Source organism: Salmo trutta, chromosome 37 (assembly GCF_901001165.1).
Source record: "Salmo trutta chromosome 37, fSalTru1.1, whole genome shotgun sequence".
Classification (NCBI taxonomy): domain Eukaryota; kingdom Metazoa; phylum Chordata; class Actinopteri; order Salmoniformes; family Salmonidae; genus Salmo; species Salmo trutta.
This window is the reverse complement of record NC_042993.1, coordinates 10892888-10918535: the sequence shown is the minus strand read 5'-3', so window position 1 is coordinate 10918535 and position 25648 is coordinate 10892888. Positions and strand designations below refer to the sequence as shown.

The 25648-nt window shown below is 45.9% G+C and overlaps 3 protein-coding genes across 8 annotated transcripts in view; all 3 read right to left on the bottom strand.

The window, feature by feature from the left end:
- The window catches only part of LOC115177356 (hormone-sensitive lipase), a 42606-nt gene extending 38714 nt beyond the window's left edge, over positions 1-3892 (bottom strand). The window contains exon 1 of one of the 2 annotated variants that reach the window (XM_029738054.1): positions 3630-3892. In XM_029738054.1, the coding sequence (XP_029593914.1) occupies positions 3630-3717 (88 nt within the window). In that variant the 5' untranslated portion in view covers positions 3718-3892. The remainder of the gene's footprint in view (positions 1-3629) is intronic. The other variant, XM_029738055.1, reaches the window with a different exon arrangement.
- A 466-nt stretch (positions 3893-4358) lies between these two features.
- Positions 4359-10790, bottom strand: LOC115176709 (B-cell antigen receptor complex-associated protein alpha chain). 2 transcript variants are annotated; one of them, XM_029736909.1, is made up of 6 exons: positions 8051-10790; positions 7787-7788; positions 6251-6605; positions 5346-5461; positions 5055-5114; positions 4359-4913 (listed from the first exon to the last, which is right to left on the bottom strand). In XM_029736909.1, the coding sequence occupies exons 1-6, from the start codon at positions 8088-8090 to the stop codon at positions 4755-4757; spliced, it is 732 nt and encodes a 243-aa protein (XP_029592769.1). In that variant the 5' UTR covers positions 8091-10790; the 3' UTR covers positions 4359-4754. The 2 variants fall into 2 exon arrangements, with proteins under 2 accessions (XP_029592769.1, XP_029592768.1); XM_029736908.1 differs by lacking the exon at positions 7787-7788 and having other exon boundaries at positions 6251-6616.
- Positions 10791-11305: 515 nt separating this feature from the next.
- Positions 11306-25648, bottom strand: part of LOC115176707 (rho guanine nucleotide exchange factor 1) — a 46171-nt gene continuing 31828 nt past the window's right edge. For 2 of the 4 annotated variants that reach the window (XM_029736904.1, XM_029736906.1), the window contains 17 exons: positions 25189-25200; positions 23922-24074; positions 20376-20572; positions 20065-20211; positions 19251-19330; positions 18831-19071; positions 18646-18746; positions 18450-18524; positions 18256-18331; positions 16587-16754; positions 15994-16081; positions 15559-15678; positions 15223-15284; positions 13777-13923; positions 13450-13691; positions 12821-12924; positions 11306-12558 (listed from right to left, as the gene is read on the bottom strand). In XM_029736904.1, the coding sequence (XP_029592764.1) occupies positions 12853-12924; positions 13450-13691; positions 13777-13923; positions 15223-15284; positions 15559-15678; positions 15994-16081; positions 16587-16754; positions 18256-18331; positions 18450-18524; positions 18646-18746; positions 18831-19071; positions 19251-19330; positions 20065-20211; positions 20376-20572; positions 23922-24074; positions 25189-25200 (1981 nt within the window). In that variant the 3' untranslated portion in view covers positions 11306-12558; positions 12821-12852. The remainder of the gene's footprint in view (positions 12559-12820; positions 12925-13449; positions 13692-13776; positions 13924-15222; positions 15285-15558; positions 15679-15993; positions 16082-16586; positions 16755-18255; positions 18332-18449; positions 18525-18645; positions 18747-18830; positions 19072-19250; positions 19331-20064; positions 20212-20375; positions 20573-23921; positions 24075-25188; positions 25201-25648) is intronic. The other 2 variants (XM_029736905.1, XM_029736907.1) reach the window with 2 other exon arrangements.

Below are 25648 nucleotides of genomic sequence, written 5' to 3'. Positions count from 1 at the left end.
AGTAAAGAGGCAGGCAGAGTGAAATTACTTTCTCTCCTATCTAGAACGTAGTCCTACAAGTATATCTTGAAAGCATTATTCAAATTAATAACAATGTCCGCTCATTTTTACAACCTTGGTACCTCAGTATCAGAGATAATTGGCTACTTGACAACCATTTAGAGTCACCTATGCTCTTTGAATATGGTACATGTTCATGATATTCAAATAGTCAGGTATTAATTTAAACATTGTGGACTCACACATTGGCACAAAATACAGAGGCTCTACAGAGTGTGGGTGCAGAATTCTAAAAAGAACATCAAAGTGCAAAGTTCAACCACTAACATGAATACTAAAGCCTATAATATGTGTAATAGAGGTCGACCGATTAATTAGGGCCGATTTCAAGATTTCATAAAAATCGGTAATCGTAATTTTTGGACACCGATTATGGCCGATACATTGCACTCCACGAGGAGACTGTGTGGCAGGCTGACTACCTGTTACGCGAGTGCAGCAAGGAGCCAATGTAAGTTTCTAGCTAGCATTAAACCTATCTTACAAAAACAATAAATCTTAACATAATCACTAGTTATCTACACATGGTTGATGATATTACTAGTTTATCTAGCATGTCCTGCGTTGCATATAATCGATGCGGTGCCTGTTCATTTATCATTGAATCACAGCCTACTTCGCCAAACGGTGATGATTTAACAAGCGCATTCGTGAAAAAAAGCACGGTCGCTGCACCAATGTGTACCTAACCATAAACATCAATGCCTTTCTTAAAATCAATACACAAGTATATATTTTTGAACCTGCATATTTAGTTAATATTGCCTGCTAACATGAATTTCTTTTAACTAGGGAAATTGTGTCACTTCTCTTGTGTTCTGTGCAAGCAGAGTCAGGGTATTTGCAGCAGTTTGGGCTGCCTGGCTTGTTGCGAACTGTGTGAAGACCATTTCTCCCTAACAAAGACCGTAATTAATTTGCCAGAATTGTACATAATTATGACATAACATTGAAGGTTGTGCAATGTAACAGCAATATTTAGACTTATGGATGCCACCCGTTTGATAAAATACAGAACGGTTCCATATTTCACTGAAAGAATAAACGTTTTGTTTTCTAAATGATAGTTTCTGGATTTGACCATATTAATGACCTAAGGCTCGTATTTCTGTGTGTTATTATATTATAATTAAGTCTATGATTTGATATTTGATAGAGCAGTCTGACTGAGTAGTGGTAGGCAGGAGCAGGCTCGTAAGCATTCATTTAAACAGCACTTTCCCGCATCTGCCAGCAGCTCTTCGCTGTGCTTCAAGCATTGCACTGTTTATGACTTCAAGCCTATCAACTCCAGAGATTAGGCTCGCAATACTATAGTGCCTATAAGAACATCCAATAGTCAAAGGTATATAAAAATACAAATGGTACAGAGAGAGAAATAGTCCTATAATTCCTATAACTACAACCTAAAACTTCTTACCTGGGAATATTGAAGACTCATGTTGAAAGGAACCACCAGCTTTCATATGTTCTCATGTTCTGAGCAAGGCACTTAAACATTAGCTTTTTTACATGGCACATATTGCACTTTTCTTCTCCAACACTTTGTTTTTGCATTATTTAAACCAAATGCAACATGTTTCATTTATTTGAGACTAAATTGATGTTATTGATGTATTACATTAAGTTAAAATAAGTGTTAATTCAGTATTGTTGTAAATTGTCATTATTACAAATATATATATAAAAATTGGCCGATAAATCGATATCTGCTTTTTTTGGTCCTCCAATAATCGGTATCGGCGTTGAAAAACCATAATCGGTCGACCTCTAATGTGTAAGTCACCCGAATTGATCATGGCATGATGTCATCTAGGCCCAGAGATGTGATGGGTGGTGCACACCGTACTGCTCTTTGACTTTAGATGGCATAGAAGTTCACTTTCATCCAAAATGCTATGGTACCAATAATAGGCTACGCCTGAGGAAATAGGCCCTATTGCTAATTGAAGTCAAATAGCATTCAAACAGTGTGAAGGCTAGGCTACATCTTCCTTGGGCTGTTTGTGGGGGGGGGGGGGGGGGGGTTAGGGGGGGTTCCCTGTCATGGTGGGTGCGACCCTTGCTCCAGACTATTTCAGTTGTGGCCAAACTTCACAACAGGACGTTAGTAACAATGAGCCTCTCTCCACCCCTCACAACCAAGCATGCCTGGTGGCCTCACCGGTTTCCCCTCAGCCCTTTACTACACTGTCTGACTGAGAGGACAGACCAGAAAAGAAAGTCTAGCACCACAGGTGGCTAGTCAACTGAGTTGAGTCAACATCTCATACAACAGGTCATTGCTAAGGTCAGACAGAATCTGCAGCTCATGTTGACAACTAGGCTACATTCACCATTATCTGCATATTTTGATAGATAGGCTAAACGAAAGGTTAATGTTGTGGCAATCCAATCCACAGGTATTTTTGGAATTCAAATGTATGAGGAGGAAATCCTGCCCCTGCGGAATGCATCTGGCTCTTCACTCATGATCTGGAATCACTCAAAAAGGGGCTTACAGCTAGAGATAATAACAGGTCTCTGCTCCACAATAACAGTCTAGTGCCAGTTTTCATCCAAGAGGCACGTTTGCTGAAGATAATATCATGTTTGTTCATTTCATTACTAAATACCTACAGATAAATGGTTTGTTTGTGAGAGACTATTGTGAAAGGCTCTTAGACATATTTAATCCAGCCTTCCCTGTAGCTCAGTTGGTAGAGCATGGTGTTTGCAACGCCAGGGTTGTGGGTTCGATTCCCACGGGGGGCCAGCACAGGAAAAAAAAAATAAAAAAAATGAAATGTATGCATTCACTACTGTAAGTCGCTCTGGATAAGAGCTTATGCTAAATGACTAAAATGTAAATGTTTTTAAATAGAGTGAGTTTAAATAAATACTTGTGAAGAAGCCTGCTACAGTGGGAGAACTGTCTGTCTGAATGGCATATCCCTGACCATGTAATGTCACCCCCTCAAGCATGTTCTTTTCCACAGGCTGCCCATGTGTCACATTGTTGAGTACACGGTTCCAAATGTAAACTGATGGCAACACTGTCTGAAGACTAGGATGCTGCTGTTGCAATGTGCAGCTTCTCAACGTCCCTCACCCCTCCACACACACACAACACGCTAATCCCTGAGCCCACATACACTGCTGTGTTATCTGATTTGACAACCTGATCAGGTGGACCGTTGTCATCGTCAGCCTACATGAGCTGGGACAAAAAAATATATAAAAAAAAATAAAAAAATAGTACAGTACCTACATTATGAAATAAACGAGTTGTGAAACTTTCAACCTAGCTGACGTTAGCTACTAAGCTTAGCTTCGAAACACTGGGAACTATTTTAATGCAAACCTCATATCACACAATGCAAGTTGCCAGAAAAAGTAATGCTAACGTTACATGTTAAGACTGTTGTCACTTCCGCGGCTTAAATCTTTCTGTAACTTGGCTAACGTTAGCATCCTAGTTAGCTAGCTAGAAGAGAGGCACGAGTTTGGGTTTGCAACCTAATTTAACCGCCATTATCAAAAACCACTAAAGCGAATGGTCCAACGTCTAACTGCTGTAAATAACGTACCTATTGGCGCCTCCTTATGTTTTGACGAACGTCTTCCATTCAAACCTTTCTCGAGGCTGCTGTTTCCTCCCTTCTTTCCCGACGCCATCTTCACCCACTATTTCCACACCGCCTTCTCAAATATTCTAGTCATACCTGTAAAAAGAGCCACACCCACAACCAAAACTGCAGCCAGTCAGCGCTGGTAATGCATTCCTTCAGCCTATTGACGTGCTCCAGTTCGACAAACGCCCCCCCTCTTTGCTGCGTTGCAATGTCCGAAAGCTTCCCCAGATAATAATCGGTGGTAAACAAAGTACAGTACTGTCTGTCAGTAGGCTTCCCATCACAGGGAGGTAAACCTTGATGTATTGACGGTTTTAATAGCTGATCTACAAGCTACAACATCGTCAGTGGAGGCTGCTGAGGGGAGGATGGCTCATAATAACGGTTGGAATGGAGCAAATGGAATGGCATCAAACCATGTGTTTAATGTATATGATGCCATTCCAGCCATTCCCACAAGCTCGTCCTCCCCAATTAAGGTGCCACCAACCTCCTGTGCTAGAGATCTATCACGAGCCTCTTGGTGTAATGGTAAGGTTGAGCTACCCCAAAATTGTGTCAGAAATGGGATAACGCTTCCTAGACACCATCAAGCGAGTCACTTCGGTATGGGTGCGAGGGACAGATGACAAATACATACATTTCATGAAGCTAAAATGCTAAATATGTAAACATGAAAGCATATGGCAATCAGTTTTATAATTTTATTTACTAAGCACAATTCAGGCCTTGAAATATGGAGATTGGAGAGGGAAAAAAACATTTGGCCAATGCATACACAAAAGCATAGAAAATGCAAACATGCAGAAAAAAAATCTATCTTATGAATATAAAGTGTTTAGGTATTGGCATTTGTAATGAAAGGCTAAATTGAAAGCAAAATTCCCTCTGACATTGTAGGTTACTGCCTTTTTGGTCCACTAAGAAATGAGATTCAAATATAGGCAAAGGCTGCAAGGAAAACGCAGGTCACCTCTATAAATTCAAACATAAGTGGGGGGGGGGGGGGGGGGGGGGGGGGGGGGGCAGTTTTGAAGAAAATTCATCTCAAAACCCTCACCACAATTCTGTTCTATCAAATTACTCTTCTCCCACCCTCTTTTCCTCCCCTCTCTCATTCAAGGCTTCTCCAGGGATTTCCTCCTCTATGATCATGTTTCCCACGTCTTGGTTGGGGCCCTGCACCAGAGAGCGCTGGATCAGATCATTTGTGGAGCAGCATTCCTCCAGATTTAGACCCTGGATATGGATTGAGGTAAGGGAGGTTATGATAGATCGACTTCCTCTTTCCATCTTCTAGAACTTGTTTGATTGACTGAAGAATGGTGAAAAAAGTGACTATGACAGAAAGACAGAGACAGGATCTCATTCAAGTCCCACCTCATAGATATTGTCTTCATTTTTGACCCTTTTCTTCTTCAGTTGATTGAGTTTGTTCGTCTTGAAAAGGAGAGGAAGTGGATGACATCATGATATATCGTAAATCTCTTGGCCAATGGTGTGAAAAAGCCCATTGTCGTCATACAGTAAGATTACCATACATACTAGTCCTTCTGGTTAAAGCAGTTTTCAAATGACAAAATTCACTATTGGAATGAGAGCAAATTAGGAATATTAGATCTAGTAGCCTAGCATTAGCAGTAGAAAAGGTGGCCTGCTTGGCTCTCTGACCTTACAGAGCATCATGGTACCATGCAGAAGCACTACCACCATCAGTAACATTCCCTCAGCAGCCAGGATCCTGTTCTTGGTGCTTTCACTGATGTCCAGAATCTTCACCATCGGCCCTAAGCAGGGAGAGAGGGGTCAGATAAAGGTCATCAGAGTAGAACTCACCTGCTGCTCTTTCATGGGAGATATGCAGGCTAGATGTGAATGAAAGAGATAGTGTGGGGGGGGGGGTGGACTAAGTACCATGCATCAGATTGCAGCAAGACAGAGGAGAATAGTTTGAGATAAATTATACAAAACAGCCAGTGTATGTTTAGTGGTGCAATTGTTAAAAAAAAAAAACTATGCTCCTTATGTCACACCATTTCCCAGGAAAAACTATAAACAAAGCATTTATTTAACATTTCAACATTGGTCATTTGAATTAAATCAGAGGGATTACGACACAATGCAGCCATTCACTGGTGGCTTAAGTCTGGGTGCTTTAGGTAGATTGCAATCTGGTCTGATCTGTGTGCACTACCGGGACCCAACTTTTATTAGGTGAGCAGGTTGTCATGAGACCATCACAGATGATTTACTGTGATCCACAGGGAACAGATACTGCCATTCATGGTGCATTCCACTGGACTGGGCAGTGGTTAACTGGATTTGTGGATTACAAAGCATTCTGCATTGCTTAGCTGGTTTGACCCCACCCCCCAGACACCCACATGTACACACACATAATAGAAATACTGTACAACAAGTACTGAGAGTACAGACCAGACTAAAGCTTTTGAGGGTTACACCCACACAAGACCTGAAGGAAGGTGACATGGCGTCTCACACACACACACACACACACACACACACACACACACACACACACACACACACACACACACACACACACACACACTCACTGTAGACCTGCAGGAAGGTGCCGTGTGTGTACACAGAGTGCCGCAGGGCGCTGTGGTTGAGAAAACACTGGTACAACCCTGAGTCGTTCAGACGGGCCTTCCTCAGGATGAGTGTGTGACACATGACCCCTGCCGCCATCAGGTTTCCCCCATCCACCGTCACACGGTTGTCTCTCCGGTCCACTCCCTGCGGGGCAGACGTGCCGTTGACCGTCTGGATGCTGATGAACCAGGTGGTTTCCACAGCTCCCCTTGTGGCTGAGTAGCAGCAGCTCAGGGAGGCGGTGTGAAAGAGCTGCACCCTCAGAGAGGGCCTGTCTGGCTCCAGAGTAACCTGGATACGGCTGAGGTCACCGTGGACACCTGCTAGAAGGCAGAGCAGCAGGAGTAGGATGAGGTTGACCCATAAGACACTGATCAAAGGTCAGTTATTGACAGCATATCTGTCCAACTAGTGGCCCCAGACACGGATGATAAAAATAAACTGGAGCCTAAAAAGTATAAGGACTCCACACAATCCAGAGTGCTGTAATATTATGTCTCTTAACATCAGGTTATTTAGAGTTATAAGTGTAGGGTATAGATTCTATTGTGTGATGATTGTGGACTACAGGAAAAGGAGGACCGAGCACGCCCCCATTCTCATCGACGGGGCTGTATTGGAGCAGGTTGAGAGCTTCAAGTTCCTTGGTGTCCACATCACCAACAAACTAACATGGTCCAAGCATACCAAGACAGTTGTGAAGAGGGCACGACAAAACCTATTCCCCCTCAGGAGACTAAAAAGATTTGGCATGGGTCCTCAGATCCTCAAAAAGGTTCTACAGCTGCACCATCGAGAGCATCCTGACTGGTTCCATCACTGCCTGGTATGGTAACTGCTCGACCTCCGACTGCAAGGCACTACAGAGTGTAGTGTGTACGGCCCAGTAGATCACTGGGGCCAAGCTTCCTGCCATCCAGGGCCTATATACCAGGCGGTGTCAGAGGAAGGCCCTAAAGATTGTCAAAGACTCCAGCCACCCAAGTCATAGACTGTTCTCTCTGCTACCGCACGGCAAGCAGTATTGGAGCACTAAGTCTAGGTCCAAGAGGCTTCTAAACAGCTTCTACCCCCAAGCCATAAGACTACTGAACATCTAATCAAATGGCTACCCAGACTATTGCATTGCCCCCCCCCTCCCCCTTCTACACTACTGCTACTCTGTTATCTATGCATAAGTCACTTTAATAACTCTACCTACATGTATATATTACCTCAATTACCTTGACTAACCGGTGCCCCCGCACATTGACTCTGTACCGGTACCACCTGTAAATACCCTCGCTATTGTTATTTTACTGCTGCTCTTTAATTATGTTACTTTTATTTCTTATTTTTCTATAGGTATTTTTCTCAACTGCATTGTTGGCTAAGGGCTTGTAAGTAAGCATTTCATTGTTGTAGTCCGTGCATGTGACAAATAAAATGTGATTTGATTGCATAACCATCTGCTCTGGTTGGAGATACGGTTCATTAGAGCAGAACAGATACATTACTCACAGTCAAATAATCATGTTCCAAGGGATAAAATGGGGGAAAATTGTTTTAATGTTGCAATGCATGGTTTAAAGGGTTGAAATCTGTTCAAAGGATGTTGAGAATATTCATATTAATTCACTCAAACGCCATAGAATTATACTTCGGTCTCATCTTCATCCTCCACCTGTAAAGTAACTTCTCAAATAAAGGTGAATATGCACTGAAAGACTAACTACCCTGCATTGTTTATCAGCATATCCTAGCAGCCCCTTACTCACCAGCCCAGAAGCAGAGGAACAAGAATGTCACGGCCACCATCTTCTTCACTGTGTTTTATATTGGTTGCCAGTCGTTGCAGAAAATAAAAGGCCTTTTATAAAAAAGTATTTTGGTCCAATGTTATTTTGAGTGTTGTGCCTTTCAACACAGCTATACACTTCTACCCAGTTGTCTTGTGAATAAACCTTCCTTCCTCTTTTGTTGGTCTCTCTGTGTCAGGATATATGCTTGAGTGATTGCAGTGTTCTAGAACTCAAAACAGTAAAAGACCAAAAAAATGTTGGTTTTTCTGCCCCCATTTATTTAAAAAAAAACCCGGAAAATTACAATAACAAAACGTACCTCATTTCTTCTTAAGTATACAATTAAAAACTCTTACACAATGAAATCAAAGCCAAAATACACAGTATAGATCTTGCATATTCATTTGTTTATAGATATACATGTGGCGGATGAATGTGCGACAGACCAGACACCATTCTATACAAAGCGCTGGCTAGCTGGAGCAAACATGGCGCTGGTCAAACCTTGTAGTCACTGAGGTGAACACACACAATACACTTTGTAACATACATACCCCTGAGATAGCATAGTTACAGGGGACACTGCAGGACTTATACAGCCACCCCACAGTCAATCCCCCACAAACCACCTATCTGAAACCTTGGATTACCTAGAATTAAGGCCAGGGGGGTTTCCAGACCATGTGACCTAACTAGGAAAACCTCCTGGCCCAACCTAGAATGCATGTTGCTTTAGAGATTGCAAGAAAGGCATTTCACTGTAATTGTACATTAAACTGGAGACTTGATGTTGGTCACCCAACTCTTTCTACGTTCATTTCATGGTTCTTCTACCTTAACAGCCAAACATCTCCCCAACCAACAGTGTTTGTTTACTAGAGAGCCCTTTGGGAAAAAGCTTGATCGTCAGAACAAGGCACCCTTCTCTATAAAAACATATAAAACTAGACCACTATGTATTTGTAAATAGGATACATGAGGGGAAGCAAAGGGGGGGAGAGAGAGAGAATTGTAAGCACACGTTTGCCAAGTAGTCTTGAGACTACAGTGGCGGTGGAGGTATTAACCTAAGCTGGTATAACAGGATTTAACCTGCTCATTACTGTGCTTCAATGGTGAAAAAGCCCAAGTTAGAGATAATCTCTTTAACCTCATCTTGTTGCCATCTAGTATTGTATAATACAAGTGAGTTGTCTCACATATGGGGTCTCTGAGCAAACAAAAGCTATCCAAGTCTCTTCCTCTTTCTACCATTTTTGCCAAATGCATAGTACATAATTACATATGTTCCTCTCAACAAAACATCACAAAAACAAAACCTCCCGACTCGTGAGGAGTGAAATAAAATACACCGCAACGTACAGTGAAATTGTGCGATAAGAAAAGGTGATGAGAGTAGTAAGGAAGTAAGGACTACATTTCTACGACTTCTAGAAGGAAGACAGGATGAAGGAGAGATGGAGACTATTATTGTGGACTTGGTGATGGAGGGGAAGACGAGAAAATAAAGGGGTGAAAGAAAAAAAGGCAATGAAGTTTCAACACAACTTGTAACTACGCCCTCTGCTTCTTAGAGTAACTATCAATAACATTTGCATAATTACATATTTGGGGGACGGGGTAAGGGAGCGGTTGCTATGGCCACGACGAGAATGCATAATTCAAAAGTGATCGTGAAAGATAACCGTCATTACAGCACTGGTGAGAGTGACGACTTTTCGCGCCTGCAGTTCCTGCATCCAAACTCCCCAGACCCGCTTCTCTTCATTCCAGAAGTGGTCTATAGAAACAGTAGCTTAATCCAGTAATGATGGGTATCTTACTGTACTGTACCGTCATCCCATGCTGTCCCTAAACGTGGTCCAGTCAATATCAAAGTGATGCTAGGTGAGTCATGTCTATAACAATACAGTGCAGCCCTGCTCACGCATGGTAGTAGTGAAGAGAGGTTTTGAACGGCAGTGTGATTGTGAAGTGTCCAGTTAAATTTTGTTAATTAGTCTGGGGCAGCAGCATGGATGATGTATCACAATACAGTCGTCATACAAGTTAAGATATCATTATCTCCCTCTACACAGGCCCTCTACGTTTCTACCCACTGTGTTGTTTTCTCTACATGTGACGCTGGAGTTTGGATGGAGGAGAAGCAGAGAGCCAAGGCTGCTTACTGTAGGCATCACTCTCCAATCAGCATAAAGTGACTTTCTCCTATAGTAATAAGCAGTGGGACAATATAAACAGCTCATATGAGGATCTATAGGTACATGGGTGTCTCTTTGGTCCTGTTTCCCAGTCCACAGTTCAATGCCACTACTCTAAATCATCAAAATAATAACAATCAACTCCTGAAGAAAAATATGCACAAAAATGGTATTGCTACCATTAAAGAATATAACCTTTTTATCGGACAAAAAACGTATCATACAGCATATAATACTATGTCTCCTCCTTTCTTTATGGATCAGCTACTAGCCCTAGTCAGGAAGTCGACTCCAGTCACATCACACAGGTGATGACCGTTCTCCTGTGTGACCATTGTTACTGCACTGGGCTCCCAAGCAATGTGAGTATCAGAGCACGTATGGGTCTGACTGACTTTGTCTATAACCAATTATTTTAAAATATAGATTTTTTTACCTCTTTTTCTCCCCAATTTCGTGGTATCCAATTGGTAGTTACAGTCTTGTCTCATCGCTGCAACTCCCGTACGGACTCGGGAGAGGTGAAGATTGAGAGCCGTGCGTCCTCCGAAACACAACCCAACCAAGCCACACTGCTTCTTGACACAATGCCCATTTAACCCGGAATCCAGCCTCACCAATGTGTTGGAGGAAACACCGTACACCTGGCGACCGTGTCAGCGTACATTGCGCCCGGCCCGCCACAGGAGACACTAGTGCGTAATGGGACAAGGACATCGATGCCAGCCAAACCCTCCCCGAACCCGAACGACGCTGAGCCAATTGTGCGCCGCCCCATGGGTCTCCCTGTCGCTGCCGGCTGCGACAGAACCTGGACTCGAACCCAGAATCTCTACTGGCACAGCTAGCACTGCGATGCAGTACCTTAGACCACTGCACCACTAGGGAGGCCCCAATAACCGATTCCACAGCACATTGAACACTGAGCTTCAAGTCTTCTCTCTACATATACCTCCATCACCATCTAATACGCTGCTAATCAAGTTGGTCTTCCAAGGAAAAACCCTTCTGCCTCCCCTTCTCTCCTTCCTTCCTTGCTGTATCCCTCCATCTCTAATCTACATCCCATCTCTGTGCATCTGTCCATCCCTCTATCGCCCGGCCCAGCACAGTAGCAGGGTCCAAAGGAGAGGCAGCTGAAGTCAAAAGCAGTACACACACCGTCTATATCCCTAACAACATGATCAATTCCAATACTACTGGATGAATGTTTGGGCCATAATTACAGTTCTAACAGAACTCTATTACAGTAACTCCAGAAGGCCATTTTGCTTCTACAACACTATAACACACCAACACACACACACACAGATCTTCTCAACAACTGGGGTAAAATGTAAAAATGGATGCATGCATGACTAAGTTGCTTTGGATAAAAGCGTCTGCTAAATGGCATATATTATAATAATAATAGTAATACATATTTGCAAATTCAATGTTGGGAATTCAGTGTGGGTGGTCACTTGAATTGGATTATACTAACTTAAAAGTCCATCTCTGCTGTACTTTGGCATGTACTGGATATAGGGGCCTACTAAATGTTCAGTAAAATGTCTAGGTTTGGAAAGTTTCCCAAAAATCCCAGGTTTTTCAGAAATCTCCGGTTGAAGGACTCCCAGAATTCCTCCTTATTCCCTCCTGAATCCAGGAATCTTCCAACCAGGATTTGGGGAAAACCTGTGTATTTTGGTCAAGTTACCAGAATTTCACAAGTCTGAGCATGTTCCTATCTGGTTCTACAGCTCTACATCGCCCTCTATAGGGCTGGCACTAGTATCTCTCTACATGCATACATGGGGGTTTATTATACAGTCCAAACCCCTACAGTTGGCAATGATAGGTATATTTATTGAACATGCACTGGGGGAAGTATCTGTTGTGTGTGTGTGTGTGTGTGTGCGTTGCAGAAGCTCACAATCAATAAGCCCAGGCAGCATCTATCTCACAGCATACTACTGCTCCAATCTTTGGCACCTGTTTGCAAAACTCCCATCTCTCACACGCTCACTCACTTGCACATACTAGCATGTTCACAAACATGCACAAACACACACACCTCAAACACACACCTCCCACATTGCATTACTCAACTACTTTGCGTGAAGCCGTTCTCCTCCGCCTTGCAAGGGCCTCACGGTTGGCTGTGACCCCCTGTACATTTTTAACAAGGGCTCAGGCATGGCAGGGGAGCACAAAGAGTGTTTAGTAAATAGGAAATTCCAGGATGCATTCATCAATCCTCCAAAAGCAACTCGAGCACTCCAATCCAGCACTTACAGTGATCTGAGGAAGACCAAGAGATGACAAGGTTAAAGAAAAGAGTTGGTGAGATTAGACAACATATCCTTTACACAATTCTAGTATTAATACCCATGGCATTGCAGAGACTGAGGTAGTTGACCTTAACCACAGACCTAAAATCAGATTACTCTAACCCCAACCCTTATCTTAACTAGAGAGATAATACAAGGTCTGACCCTGTATCAGCGGTAAAGAAAAACTCCTCCTATGACATCAATATAAAGGGTTGTATATGAAGGTTCACCTGGTGTCCTGAAGGTGGCGCTGTGTGTCTCACTAGAAGTTGCCCCCCTCCAGGGAGAACTTAGACAGGGCCTGCTGCAGCCTGTGGTGCTCCTCCTCAACACTCTGATGGAGCAAGATCAATACACAGTTAAATGCTGAATCACACACACACACACACACACACACACACACACACACACACACACACACACACACACACACACACACACACACACACACACACACACACACACACACACACACACACACACACACACACACACACACACACACACACACACACCACCCCTCCGTCTCTGCCATCCCTTCCTTTCATAATCTTCTTTCCCTTTTGTGGGTGCTCTTGTGACATCACACAGCTAGCTACAGACAAAGGCCATTGTCCCAGAACTCCAATTTCACATAGACATTTCAGTGACAATAGCAACAGAGCAGCACAAGCCCTGGTGAAGTGATTTTCTCTGTCTTTCTCTTCTATGCTGCTGTTTGTCCCCATCTGTCCTCCTTGGCTCACTCCTTTTATGCTTCAGTCATCCTTTGCAACCCCATTACTCAATCCTCTACAACTTCCTTCCTTCCTTCCTTCCTTCCTTCCTTCCTTCCTTCCTTCCTTCCTTGCTCTCTCACCTGCAGTCTCTTCAGCTGTACCTCCAGACTCTGCAGTTTCTGGCGCACCTCCTCCATCCTCTCCTGGGACAGAACTAGAGGAGCAATGATCCCTCCCTCCTCCTCCATCTTCATCCCTCCACCCTCCTCCCCTTGCAGTCCTTGGTCCTGGCTCTCTGGCCCCTCCCTTCCATCCTCCGCATCAGGCTGTGAGTTGTCTGATAGGCTGATGCTGCCAACCAATAGCCTCTTGAGGGACATGACTGTGGCAGAAGACAGGAACATAACAGTAAGAGGAACATCAGTGAAAATGGTAACCGTTTGGACCAATCAAATGTACCCACTCACCTTCGTTTAACGCGCTATTGGCCACTTTCACCTGATCACTGTTGCTGTGGCCAATCAAGTCGAAGCCTTTGTCCGAGAGGTAATCAATCAGCGAATGACGAGAGTCCACAGACTTCATCTCATCAGTCAGGATGTCCTTATCTCGTTCTATAGACACAGGAACAGTCTTGGTAGTAAAGCAGTAACAGTAAAAACACAGGAACAGTCTTGGTAGTAACGCAGTAACAGTAAAAACACAGGAACAGTCTTGGTAGTAACGCAGTAACAGTAAAAACACAGGAACAGTCTTGGTAGTAACGCAGTAACAGTAAAAACACAGGAACAGTCTTGGTAGTAATGCAGTAACAGTAGGAACACAGGAACAGTCTTGGTAGTAAAGCAGTAACAGTAAAAACACAGGAACAGTCTTGGTAGTAACGCAGTAACAGTAAAAACACAGGAACAGTCTTGGTAGTAATGCAGTAACAGTAAAAACACAGGAACAGTCTTGGTAGTAACGCAGTAACAGTAAAAACACAGGAACAGTCTTGGTAGTAACGCAGTAACAGTAAAAAAACAGGAACAGTCTTGGTAGTAATGCAGTAACAGTAAAAACACAGGAACAGTCTCGGTAGTAACGCAGTAACAGTAAAAACACAGGAACAGTCTTGGTAGTAATGCAGTAACAGTAAAAACACAGGAACAGTCTCGGTAGTAAAGCAGTCACAGTAGAAACACAGGAACAGTCTTGGTAATAATGCAGTAACAGTAAAAACACAGGAACAGTCTTGGTAGTAACGCAGTAACAGTAAAAACACAAGAACAGTCTTGGTAGTAACGCAGTAACAGTAAAAACACAGGAACAGTCTTGGTAGTAACACAGTAACAGTAAAAACACAGGAACAGTCTTGGTAGTAACGCAGTAACAGTAAAAACACAGGAACAGTCTTGGTAGTAATGCAGTAACAGTAAAAACACAGGAACAGTCTTGGTAGTAACGCAGTAACAGTAAAAACACAGGAACAGTCTTGGTAGTAACGCAGTAACAGTAAAAACACAGGCACAGTCTTGGTAGTAACGCAGTAACAGTAAAAACACAGGAACAGTCTTGGTAGTAATGCAGTAACAGTAAAAACACAGGAACAGTCTTGGTAGTAACGCAGTAACAGTAAAAACACAGGAACAGTCTTGGTAGTAATGCAGTAACAGTAAAAACACAGGAACAGTCTTGGTAGTAATGCAGTAACAGTAGGAACACAGGAACAGTCTTGGTAGTAACGCAGTAACAGTAAAAACACAGGAACAGTCTTGGTAGTAATGCAGTAACAGTAGGAACACAGGAACAGTCTTGGTAGTAACGCAGTAACAGTAAAAACTAAAACATCAGTAATAACACCATTAACAACGACATTATCAACATCTAGAAGCTCAATGGCTTGAAAGAGGTGCTTTGTTGTCTGTTCTCACCAATGCTGTTTTTCAACAAGACTCCTCCATTTTCCGTGGGGCTGAGAGGGGGTTGAGGAAACCTGAAAGAAAGAGAAGGAGAGAAAGAAATGTGATCGGCGGCAGGTAGGCTAGCAGTTAAGAGTGCTGGGCCAGTAACCGAAAGGTCGCTGGTTCGAATCCTCACGCCGACTACGTGAAAAATCTGTGGATGTACCCTGAGAAAGACGCTTAACCCTAATTGCTCCTTTAAGTCACTCTGGATAAGAGCGTCTGCTAAATGACTAAAATGTGAAATGTGATCAGTGGTCAGAGGACGGCTTATAACAGTGCACACTCAGAGCTGTGTTGACTCACGTGGTGGGGCTGTATGGGTTTCCTCCTCCTCCAGTTAAGATGCTGTTTCCTCTCTTCAGGTCAGATGGAGGTCCTGTCTTCTTCAGCTCATCTACCGCCATCTTGATCACATCTGTCCAGCTTCACACAACAAAGCCACATCACCACTACACTTGGTGCTTCATCTTTATCTTCATATCTTCCACCTCTCCTCCTCCCTCCCCATAAACCTCTCTCCTCTCCCCCACTCACTTCTCCCTCTCCCAATCCCCTTCTCTCCTCCTCACCCCTTCCCAAAACCCTTCTCTCCCCCACTCACTTCTCCCTCTCCCAATTCCCTTCTCTCCTCCTCTCCCCTTCCCAAACCCTTCTCTCCCCCACTCACTTCTCCCTCTCCCAATATCCTTCTCTCCTCTCCCCTTCCCAAACCCTTCTCTATCCCTCTCCCACACTCACTTCCTCCTCTCCCCGACAGATTGAGCCACCAGTTCGTAGATCTGAGCCCCGCTGTCCCAGGTGAAGATCACGTAGAAGGCCTTACGGTCTGACAGAGGGACAGAAGAGAGGGGGATTGAGCTGACATATTCCTGCAAGGTGTTTGTGTGTGTGTGCAGCTCCATGTTAATGATGTTGTGTTTTGTTGAATACCAAATATGGCAGGTGTTGTTGTTGTGGGGGGAGGCCGGAGACAGATGCTCTTTTTGGAAGTGGGTTGCTCTTTTGACTCTTACATGGATCAGACCCTGTGCTGTCAAGTTTCTGAAATACCAGCCTCTTGAGTCATGCCTGAACAGCCTTTGGCCGTGTACGTAGGCTGACAGTGCATGGCCATCAGATTGCAGGACTGCATAGGAAAAAGGCAAAGCAGCTAGCAAGGTACTGCTCTTTGTCGGCGATCATGGACAGCCTGTATGAAGAAGGTGCTTTGACACTATTTTTGACACTACGTGTGTCCATGTATCTGTGAACCTTTGAAATGTTTGAATCCTTCGGGACTGTAATGTGATCTGTGCATTCAAATGAAGTATTTAAAGATGTGCGCGTCTCACCTGTGGCCACCTCTCGGAGGAAGGCAGAGTCGAGTTTGATGATAGGGCTGAGCATCTGCTTGCCCTCCTGAACAGCGATGTTACTCTTACTCTGACACTTCAACACCATCTTATCATCCTGCTTCTGTAACAGCACCAACAGGTCCCCCAGCAACACACACTGCACTTCTGAGAGGGGGACAGGAACAGGGTGGAGAGGAGTGGGACAGGAACATGGTGGAGAGGAGGAGGAGGAGGAGAGTGGGACAGGAACATGGTGGAGAGGAGAGGAGGAGGAGAGTGGGACAGGAACATGGTGGAGAGGAGAGGAGGAGGAGAGTGGGACAGGAACATGGTGGAGAGGAGAGGAGGAGGAGGAGAGTGGGACAGGAACATGGTGGAGAGGAGAGGAGGAGGAGAGTGGGACAGGAACAGGGTGGAGAGGAGGAGGAGAGTGGGACAGGAACAGGGTGGAGAGGAGGAGGAGAGTGGGACAGGAACATGGTGGAGAGGAGAGGAGGAGGAGAGTGGGACAGGAACATGGTGGAGAGGAGAGGAGGAGGAGAGTGGGACAGGAACAGGGTGGAGAGGAGGAGGAGAGTGGGACAGGAACATGGTGGAGAGGAGAGGAGGAGGAGAGTGGGACAGGAACAGGGTGGAGAGGAGGAGGAGAGTGGGACAGGAACAGGGTGGAGAGGAGGAGGAGAGTGGGACAGGAACATGGTGGAGAGGAGAGGAGGAGGAGGAGAGTGGGACAGGAACAGGGTGGAGAGGAGAGGAGGAGGAGAGTGGGACAGGAACAGGGTGGAGAGGAGGAGGAGAGTGGGACAGGAACAGGGTGGAGAGGAGGAGGAGAGTGGGACAGGAACAGGGTGGAGAGGAGGAGGAGAGTGGGACAGGAACAGGGTGGAGAGGAGGAGGAGAGTGGGGCAGGAACAGGGGGGAGAGGAGGAGGAGAGTGGGACAGGAACAGGGTGGAGAGGAGGAGGAGAGTGGGACAGGAACAGGGTGGAGAGGAGAGGAGGAGAGTGGGGCAGGAACAGGGTGGAGAGGAGAGGAGGAGGGTGGGACAGGAACAGGGTGGAGAGGAGAGGAGGAGGAGAGTGGGACAGGAACAGGGTGGAGAGGAGAAGGGGAGGAGAGTGGGACAGGAACAGGGTGGAGAGGAGGAGGAGAGTGGGACAGGAACAGGGTGGAGAGGAGAGGAGGAGAGTGGGGCAGGAACAGGGGGGAGAGGAGAGGAGGAGGAGAGGAGGAGAGTGGGACAGGAACAGGGTGGAGAGGAGAGGAGGAGGAGAGTGGGACAGGAACAGGGTGGAGAGGAGAGGAGGAGAGTGGGACAGGAACAGGGTGGAGAGGAGAGGAGGAGAGGGGGACAGGAACAGGGTGGAGAGGAGAGGAGGAGGAGGAGAGGAGGAGAGTGGGACAGGAACAGGGTGAGGAGGAGAGGAGGAGAGGGGGACAGGAACAGGGTGGAGAGGAGAGGAGGAGGAGAGTGGGGCAGGAACAGGGTGAGGAGGAGAGGAGGAGAGTGGGGCAGGAACAGGGTAGAGAGGAGAGGAGGAGGAAGAGAGTGGGGCAGGAAGTGAACAGCAGAAGAACAACAGCTTGGGTTTGTGTAAAATGAAATCAGACAGACGATTGGTTGATACATCAAAACAAACTAATGTTTGTAGAGTTGATAGTGCACCTAAAGTTTTCTCCTTGGTCACTCTCCAGGTCAGAGGCCCCTCATAGATCATCCTTCTCTGGGCCAGGTCAAGGTACTGAGAGAGAAGAGAACAATAGAGACTGATAAAGAATGAGAGAACAGGACAACTGTAGAAAGGATAGCATGAAGAGCACTGGACCACACTACAAGAAGCCCTCACTATGGTCAGTCACCTTGTACTCCAGGTACAGCTCGTTACTGGGTTTGAGCCCTGAGGTGTCCAGCCTGCGCTGGTAGTCTTTCAGGGTCTGGAGGGAGAGAGAGAAATCATTTCTACTTTCCCTCAGACACTTATAAGAACAGCAGTAGTGTGTGTGTGTGTGTGTGTGTGTGTGTGTGTGTGTGTGTGTGTGTGTGTGTGTGTCGCACCAGCAGGTTCTCCATCTGTTTGACCTCCTCGTTGACGTGGTTGAGGATCTTCCTACAGCACTCTGCACTCTGCTGAATACTCTCCTTCTCCAAGGTGTCCTCTACAGGAATACACACAACACATGTCACAACACACACACTCTCTCTGTTTATCTGAATGAGAGCAGCGAAGGACACACACAGACCTGTGCACTTGGCGATGTTTTCCAGCAGCAGGGGGTATTTGGTGAGCCTCTGCATCTCAGTGGGGATGATGTCCTTCAGCTGCAGCCTACGACACTGAGGCCTACTCTCTGCCTCCAGTATGAAGGAGTTGAAACGAGGGTCTTTCTTCTGTCTCATCTTCAGCTGTTCCAGGGCCCACGTCTGGTGACTACAGAACCTAGACGTCAGCTTCTGAAACCACTCACCCTCCGTCCCTCCAAACTAGACAGAGAAAGATGGGGAGATAGAAAGTGAGAGAGAGAAAGAGGGAGTGATTAAAAGCTTTCTTTAGGGATCCATTTCCCCAAGTATCCACTTCATATAAGGGATGAGGGGGTTAGGCTGAGATGGGGTGAGGGGCAGAGAGACAGGGGGGTGATGGAAGGTGACCTGTTCCTTACCCTGTTGAGTAACGTGGTTCCGATGGCCTTGACGATGAAATTGTGCTGACGCAGCTTCTTCAGGTGCTCATAGAAAGCATCTGCACAGAAACACACAGGGAGCACATAGGTTGGACTGGGGTAGATTTATGGTTGGGTTATTATGGTCAGACAGGTCAATTTACAGTTGGATTCCAGTTACACTAGGGTTCATTTACTAGTGATGAGGGGAAAATATCGATACAGTTATATATCAGGATATCATTTTGGAAGGTATGCCGTATTATTTTGACAGTATCGCAATATTATTTTTGCGCTAGTTGCACCAAAGTTCCAGAATTTTCCCTTCGGAGCTTATTCTCCAACTTCTTTTTAAATAAGGAACCAATTTGTTTTCAGCACTTTTATTTCCATGACTGATCAAAACTTGTTTTCTCATGTCTCTCTCTTGTCCTTCTGCAGCAGACATACGGTGAGCAATATGTTTGGAACATGGAATCGTAATAAAACTACAGCATCGAATCGCAATACATATCGTCTCGGCACCTAAGCATTGTGGTAACATGGTATCGTGAGGTCTTGCCTACAATTTACATTGGTCAGACTGACTTCAGCCAGGATCAGAACTGTAGAAGTGCTGTTGTCGGTAACGGTCACAGCCATGCAGTGGCAGTCATGTAGTCATACTGTATAAGTGTGGTTGTATGTCAGGGGTTTTGTGGTTGTACTGTAGTTGAGGTTACGGTCGTCCAGTGGCAGTACATTGGTCATGTGGTTGTACTGTAGCGGGGGTTATGGTGATTCTACGGTCATGCAGCGGTGGGACCGTACTCACAGTGCATGTCTATGATCTCGTCCAGGCTGGGGAAGATGGTGGCCAGCTCTGTGGCGGTCATGAGTTCCTCTCTCTCCAGAGGCTTCCAGAACACGGTCTGCAGAACACTCAGCATGCGCACGTGGGCGTGCTCCGTCGCAAACAACTCTGAGAGAGAGAGAGATTACTCTAGTGTCAATTCATTCTCAATATTTTGCATCAGATGAGTAGCAGCTCAATGTTGCACTGCAATTATTTCTAAACCTTTGTTTCTTTCCTCTTCCGTTGGCTGGATCCCTCCATCCCCCACCCCTCCCCCCATCCCTCCTCACCGTTGATAACCTCCTGCCGCTTGGTCTCCTTCTTGCTGAGGTCTTTGAGGGTGTCTGGGGGGGTGTGTTCTCTCCAGTTGGGCGGGTCCTGCTCCAGCTCCAGGAGGCGAGGGTCCTGTTCCTCCTGCTGGGGGGTGGGGCCAGAGAGGGAAAGACCTGGGAGGACACCCTCGGGGAGTAACACCCCTTCATCAACACTGATGGAAGAGAGGAGGAAGACAGAGGAGGAGGAGAGGGGCAGGTATAAGGGTATGGGGATAAAGGGTATGGGCGATAATATGAAAAGAATCTAACGCGAAGCTAGAAAACCTGCTTGGGTTGAGAAGCATTTGGATTGGGACAGTAAGCTATTGGCTGGTTCAAAGTCTACATAATCCACACACAGCACTAACATTACACTTAGTTACAGTTAGTACTGTAGCCCTGACTCTAGGAAACTAACTCTGGCTCTGGCCCTCCTCCTCCAGTCAAGCTGTGTCACTCAGCATGAATCTCTTCCTGTCTTAATGAAGCTTCTGAGAACACAGTGGAAGATTCACTCTCAGTCTCTCTGTCTAATTGTCAGACACCAGACAGTGAGTAAAGCAAAGTTAGTAGGTCAGTAATATCAGTCAGTCTGCCTGCCTGTCCATCAGTTACTATAGTCAGTCAGTCTGCCTGCCTGTCCATCCGTTACTATAGTCAGTCAGTCTGGCTGTCCGTCAGTTACTATAGTCAGTCAGTCTGCCTGCCTGTCCATCCGTTACTATAGTCAGTCAGTCTGGCTGTCCGTCCATCAGTTACTATAGTCAGTCAGTCTGCCTGCCTGTCCATCCGTTACTATAGTCAGTCAGTCTGGCTGTCCGTCCATCAGTTACTATAGTCAGTCAGTCTGCCTGTCCATCAGTTACTATAGACAGTCAGTCTGGCTGTCCGTCCATCAGTTACTATAGTCAGTCAGTCTGCCTGTCCATCAGTTACTATAGACAGTCAGTCTGGCTGTCTGTCCATCAGTTACTATAGTCAGTCAGTCTGGCTGTCTGGCTGTCTGTCCATCAGTTACTATAGTCAGTCAGTCTGGCTGTCCGTCCATCAGTTACTATAGTCAGTCAGTCTGGCTGTCCGTCCATCAGTTACTATAGACAGTCAGTCTGGCTGTCCGTCCATCAGTTACTATAGACAGTCAGTCTGGCTGTCCGTCCATCAGTTACTATAGACAGTCAGTCTGGCTGTCCGTCCATCAGTTACTATAGACAGTCAGTCTGGCTGTCCGTCCATCAGTTACTATAGACAGTCAGTCTGGCTGTCCGTCCATCAGTTACTATAGTCAGTCAGTCTGGCTGTCCGTCCATCACTTACTATAGTCAGTCAGTCTGGCTGTCCGTCCATCAGTTACTATAGTCAGTCAGTCTGGCTGTCCGTCCATCAGTTACTATAGTCAGTCAGTCTGGCTGTCTGTCCATCAGTTACTATAGACAGTCAGTCTGGCTGTCCGTCCATCACTTACTATAGTCAGTCAGTCTGGCTGTCCGTCCATCAGTTACTATAGTCAGTCAGTCTGGCTGTCTGTCCATCAGTTACTATAGTCAGTCAGTCAGTCTGGCTGTCCGTCCATCAGTTACTATAGTCAGTCAGTCAGTCTGGCTGTCCGTCCATCAGTTACTATAGTCAGTCAGTCTGGCTGTCTGGCTGTCCGTCCATCAGTTACTATAGTCAGTCAGTCTGGCTGTCCGTCCATCAGTTACTATAGTCAGTCAGTCTGGCTGTCTGTCCATCAGTTACTATAGTCAGTCTGCCTGTCCATCAGTTACTATAGTCAGTCAGTCTGGCTGTCCGCCCATCAGTTACTATAGTCAGTCAGTCTGGCTGTCTGTCCATCAGTTACTATAGTCAGTCAGTCTGGCTGTCCGTCCATCAGTTACTATAGTCAGTCAGTCTGGCTGTCCGTCCATCAGTTACTATAGTCAGTCAGTCTGGCTGTCTGTCCATCAGTTACTATAGTCAGTCTGCCTGTCCATCAGTTACTATAGTCAGTCAGTCTGGCTGTCCGCCCATCAGTTACTATAGTCAGTCAGTCTGGCTGTCTGCCCATCAGTTACCATAGTCAGTCAGTCAGTCTGTCCGTCCATCCATCAGTTAGTAAAGTCAATCAGTCAGTCTGCCTGTCCGTCCATCAGTAATTATAGTCAATCAGTCAGCCTGCCTGCCTGTCCATCAGTTAGTATAGTCAGTCAGTCAGTCAGTCAGTCTGCCTGACCATCAGTTAGTATAGTCAGTCTGCCTGCCTGACCATCAGATAGTATAGTCAATCAGTCAGTCTGTCTGTCTGTCCATCAGTTAGTATAGTCAATCAGTCAGCCTGTCTGTCCGTCCATCAGTTAGTATAGGGCAGTCAGTCAGTCTGCCCGTCCGTCCATCAGTTACTATAGTCAGTCAGTCAGTCTGCCTGCCTGGCCATCAGTTAGTATAGTCAGTCAGTCAGTCTGCCTGCCTGGCCATCAGTTAGTATAGTCAGTCAGTCAGTCTGCCCGTCCGTCCATCAGTTAGTATAGTCAGTCTGCCTGACCATCAGTTAGTATAGTCAGTCTGCCTGCCTGACCATCAGTTAGTATAGTCAGTCTGCCTGCCTGTCCATCAGTTAGTATAGTCAGTCAGTCAGTCAGTCAGTCAGTCAGTCTGCCTGACCATCAGTTAGTATAGTTAGTCAGTCTGCCTGACCATCAGTTAGTATAGTCAGTCAGTCTGCCTGACCATCAGTTAGTATAGTCAGTCAGTCTGCCTGACCATCAGTTAGTATAGTCAGTCAGTCTGCCTGACCATCAGTTAGTATAGTCAGTCTGCCTGCCTGTCCATCAGTTAGTATAGTCAGTCAGTCAGTCAGTCAGTCAGTCAGTCAGTCAGTCAGTCAGTCAGTCAGTCTGCCTGACCATCAGTTAGTATAGTCAGTCAGTCTGCCTGTCCATCAGTTAGTATAGTCAGTCAGTCTGCCTGACCATCAGTTAGTATAGTTAGTCAGTCTGCCTGACCATCAGTTAGTATAGTCAGTCAGTCAGTCTGCCTGACCATCAGTTAGTATAGTCAGTCAGTCTGCCCGTCCATCAGTTAATATAGTCAGCCAGTCTGCCTGACCATCAGTTAGTATAGTCAGTCAGTCAGTCTGCCTGACCATCAGTTAGTATAGTCAGTCAGTCAGTCTGCCTGACCATCAGTTAGTATAGTCAGTCAGTCAGTCTGCCTGACCATCAGTTAGTATAGTCAGTCAGTCAGTCTGCCTGACCATCAGTTAGTATAGTCAGTCAGTCAGTCTGCATGACCATCAGTTAGTATAGTCAGTCAGTCAGTCTGCCTGACCATCAGTTAGTATAGTCAGACAGTCAGTCTGCCTGACCATCAGTTACTATAGTCAGTCTGCCTGCCTGTCCATCAGTTAATATAGTCAGCCAGTCTGCCTGACCATCAGTTAGTATAGTCAGTCAGTCAGTCTGTCCATCAGTGACTCTGTCCATCTGTGGCTGTGCTCCCCTCTCTCCCCCTGTGAGAGAAGGGAGGGTAGGGAGTCTGCCTTACAAGGGGTGGGGAGAGGTCGGGGAGGAGTGTGCTGCCGTGGCGGCGGCTTGCAGGTCCACGTCGCTACGGGAACGTGACTGTTTGGCCCGGGAGGAGCCACGGCGACGGGAGGAATGTCTGTCCACACGAGCACTCTCACTGCGCCCCACACGCCTGGGGAGGAAGGGAGGGAGGGAGGAGGAGAGTACATCGAGGGAAGGGAGAGAGGAGAGTGAGAGGAAAGCCAGTGGGTGGGAAAAATACAAGGAGGATGGTAGTATAAGGAGGAAGGCAGGAGAGGAAGTAGAGAGACAGACGGAGTGAGGAGTACACGAACCACAAGGAAATGGTCCAAAAGACCAAACCAAAGAGTACAGAGTGGAACAACAAAGACAGGGGAGATATTAGGATAAAGTGGATCCAAGCAGGAGAACCATTACAGAGGAAGTCAATGTGATGTCAAAGGAATGTAGAGGATCAAAAGAAAAGCACACAAGAGATGTGACAGAGAATGGATGGTTAGACTCATAGCATAGAGACACTCCACACAGTCCTGGGTTACTGCTTAATGACTAGCCCTATCAGAAACACATTGGAAGCATAGAGACACTCCACACAGTCCTGGATTACTGCTTAATGACTAGCCCTATCAGAAACACATTGGAAGCAGAGAGACACTCCACACAGTCCTGGGTTACTGCTTAATGACTAGCCCCATCAGAAACACATTGGAAGCATAGAGACACTCCACACAGTCCTGGGTTACTGCTTAATGACTAGCCCCATCAGAAACACATTGGAAGCATAGAGACACTCCACGCAGTCCTGGGTTACTGCTTAATGACTAGCCCCATCAGAAACACATTGGAAGCATAGAGACACTCCACGCAGTCCTGGGTTACTGCTTAATGACTAGCCCCATCAGAAACACATTGGAAGCCCATCTTCCTCAAGACTATTAGTTAAGAAAGCGGTCCTTAGAAACATCTGTGTGTCTGTGTACCAAGGCCTTTCAATTACACAATGTTAAATGGCAATCAATTGGGCTTATCAACCCTCCAATCTCACACACACACACTGACAAGAAGACTATTATTCTCTAACATCACAGCCCACTCACGTCACTTCAAGGTACAGGATAAACAATACTTAGCCATGCAGTGTGTGTGTGTGTGTGTGTGTGTGTGTGTGTGTGTGTGTGTGTACAGTAACGCAGGATGGACTGTGTGTTATCAATATGAGACCCAGTGCGTGTCCGTATCCCTGTCGCAGAGAAGTAGAAACCCACCTTGTCTTGCGTCTGTAAAAACACGGGACAGCACAGTTACATAACCACCACAACCATTAAACAGTAACACACCCCCTTTCTAGAAACCTCCAACTCCCCCATCAACCACTGCAGCACACGGACAGAGGCTAACAGCACTGAACGCACTGTAAAACCACAGAAAGCAAAGCTCGCCCACAAACACAACACGTCTGCTGTCCTGAACATGGTACCACATGAAGCCCTGTGAAGACTGGACAACAGAACATAGCGGAACCCTATAGAACCACACACACTGATGCCTTCTGCAAGCAACAGACATGAAAGCGAACCAGACCTCACTGCTTGACTTACAGTAGGACTGGGATAAAGCCGACAACAGACACATCTGAAGCTGGACCGCACGGCTGAAGCACAGTAAAAGCCAACTTAATGAACTTAAGCCTGTAGAGATACAATGCTGTACAAATCAAATATAGCA

Coding starts and splice junctions, on each gene's coding strand:
- LOC115176709 (XM_029736908.1), bottom strand. CDS start 8,090: ATGGTGGCCGTGACATTCTTGTTCCTCTGCTTCTGGGCTG. Junction 6,617..8,050: donor GTTCCTCTGCTTCTGGGCTG/GTGAGTAAGGGG, acceptor TCTGCCTTCTAG/CAGGTGTCCACGGTGACCTC. Junction 5,115..5,345: donor GTACCATGATGCTCTGTAAG/GTCAGAGAGCCA, acceptor CTCCTTTTCAAG/ACGAACAAACTCAATCAACT.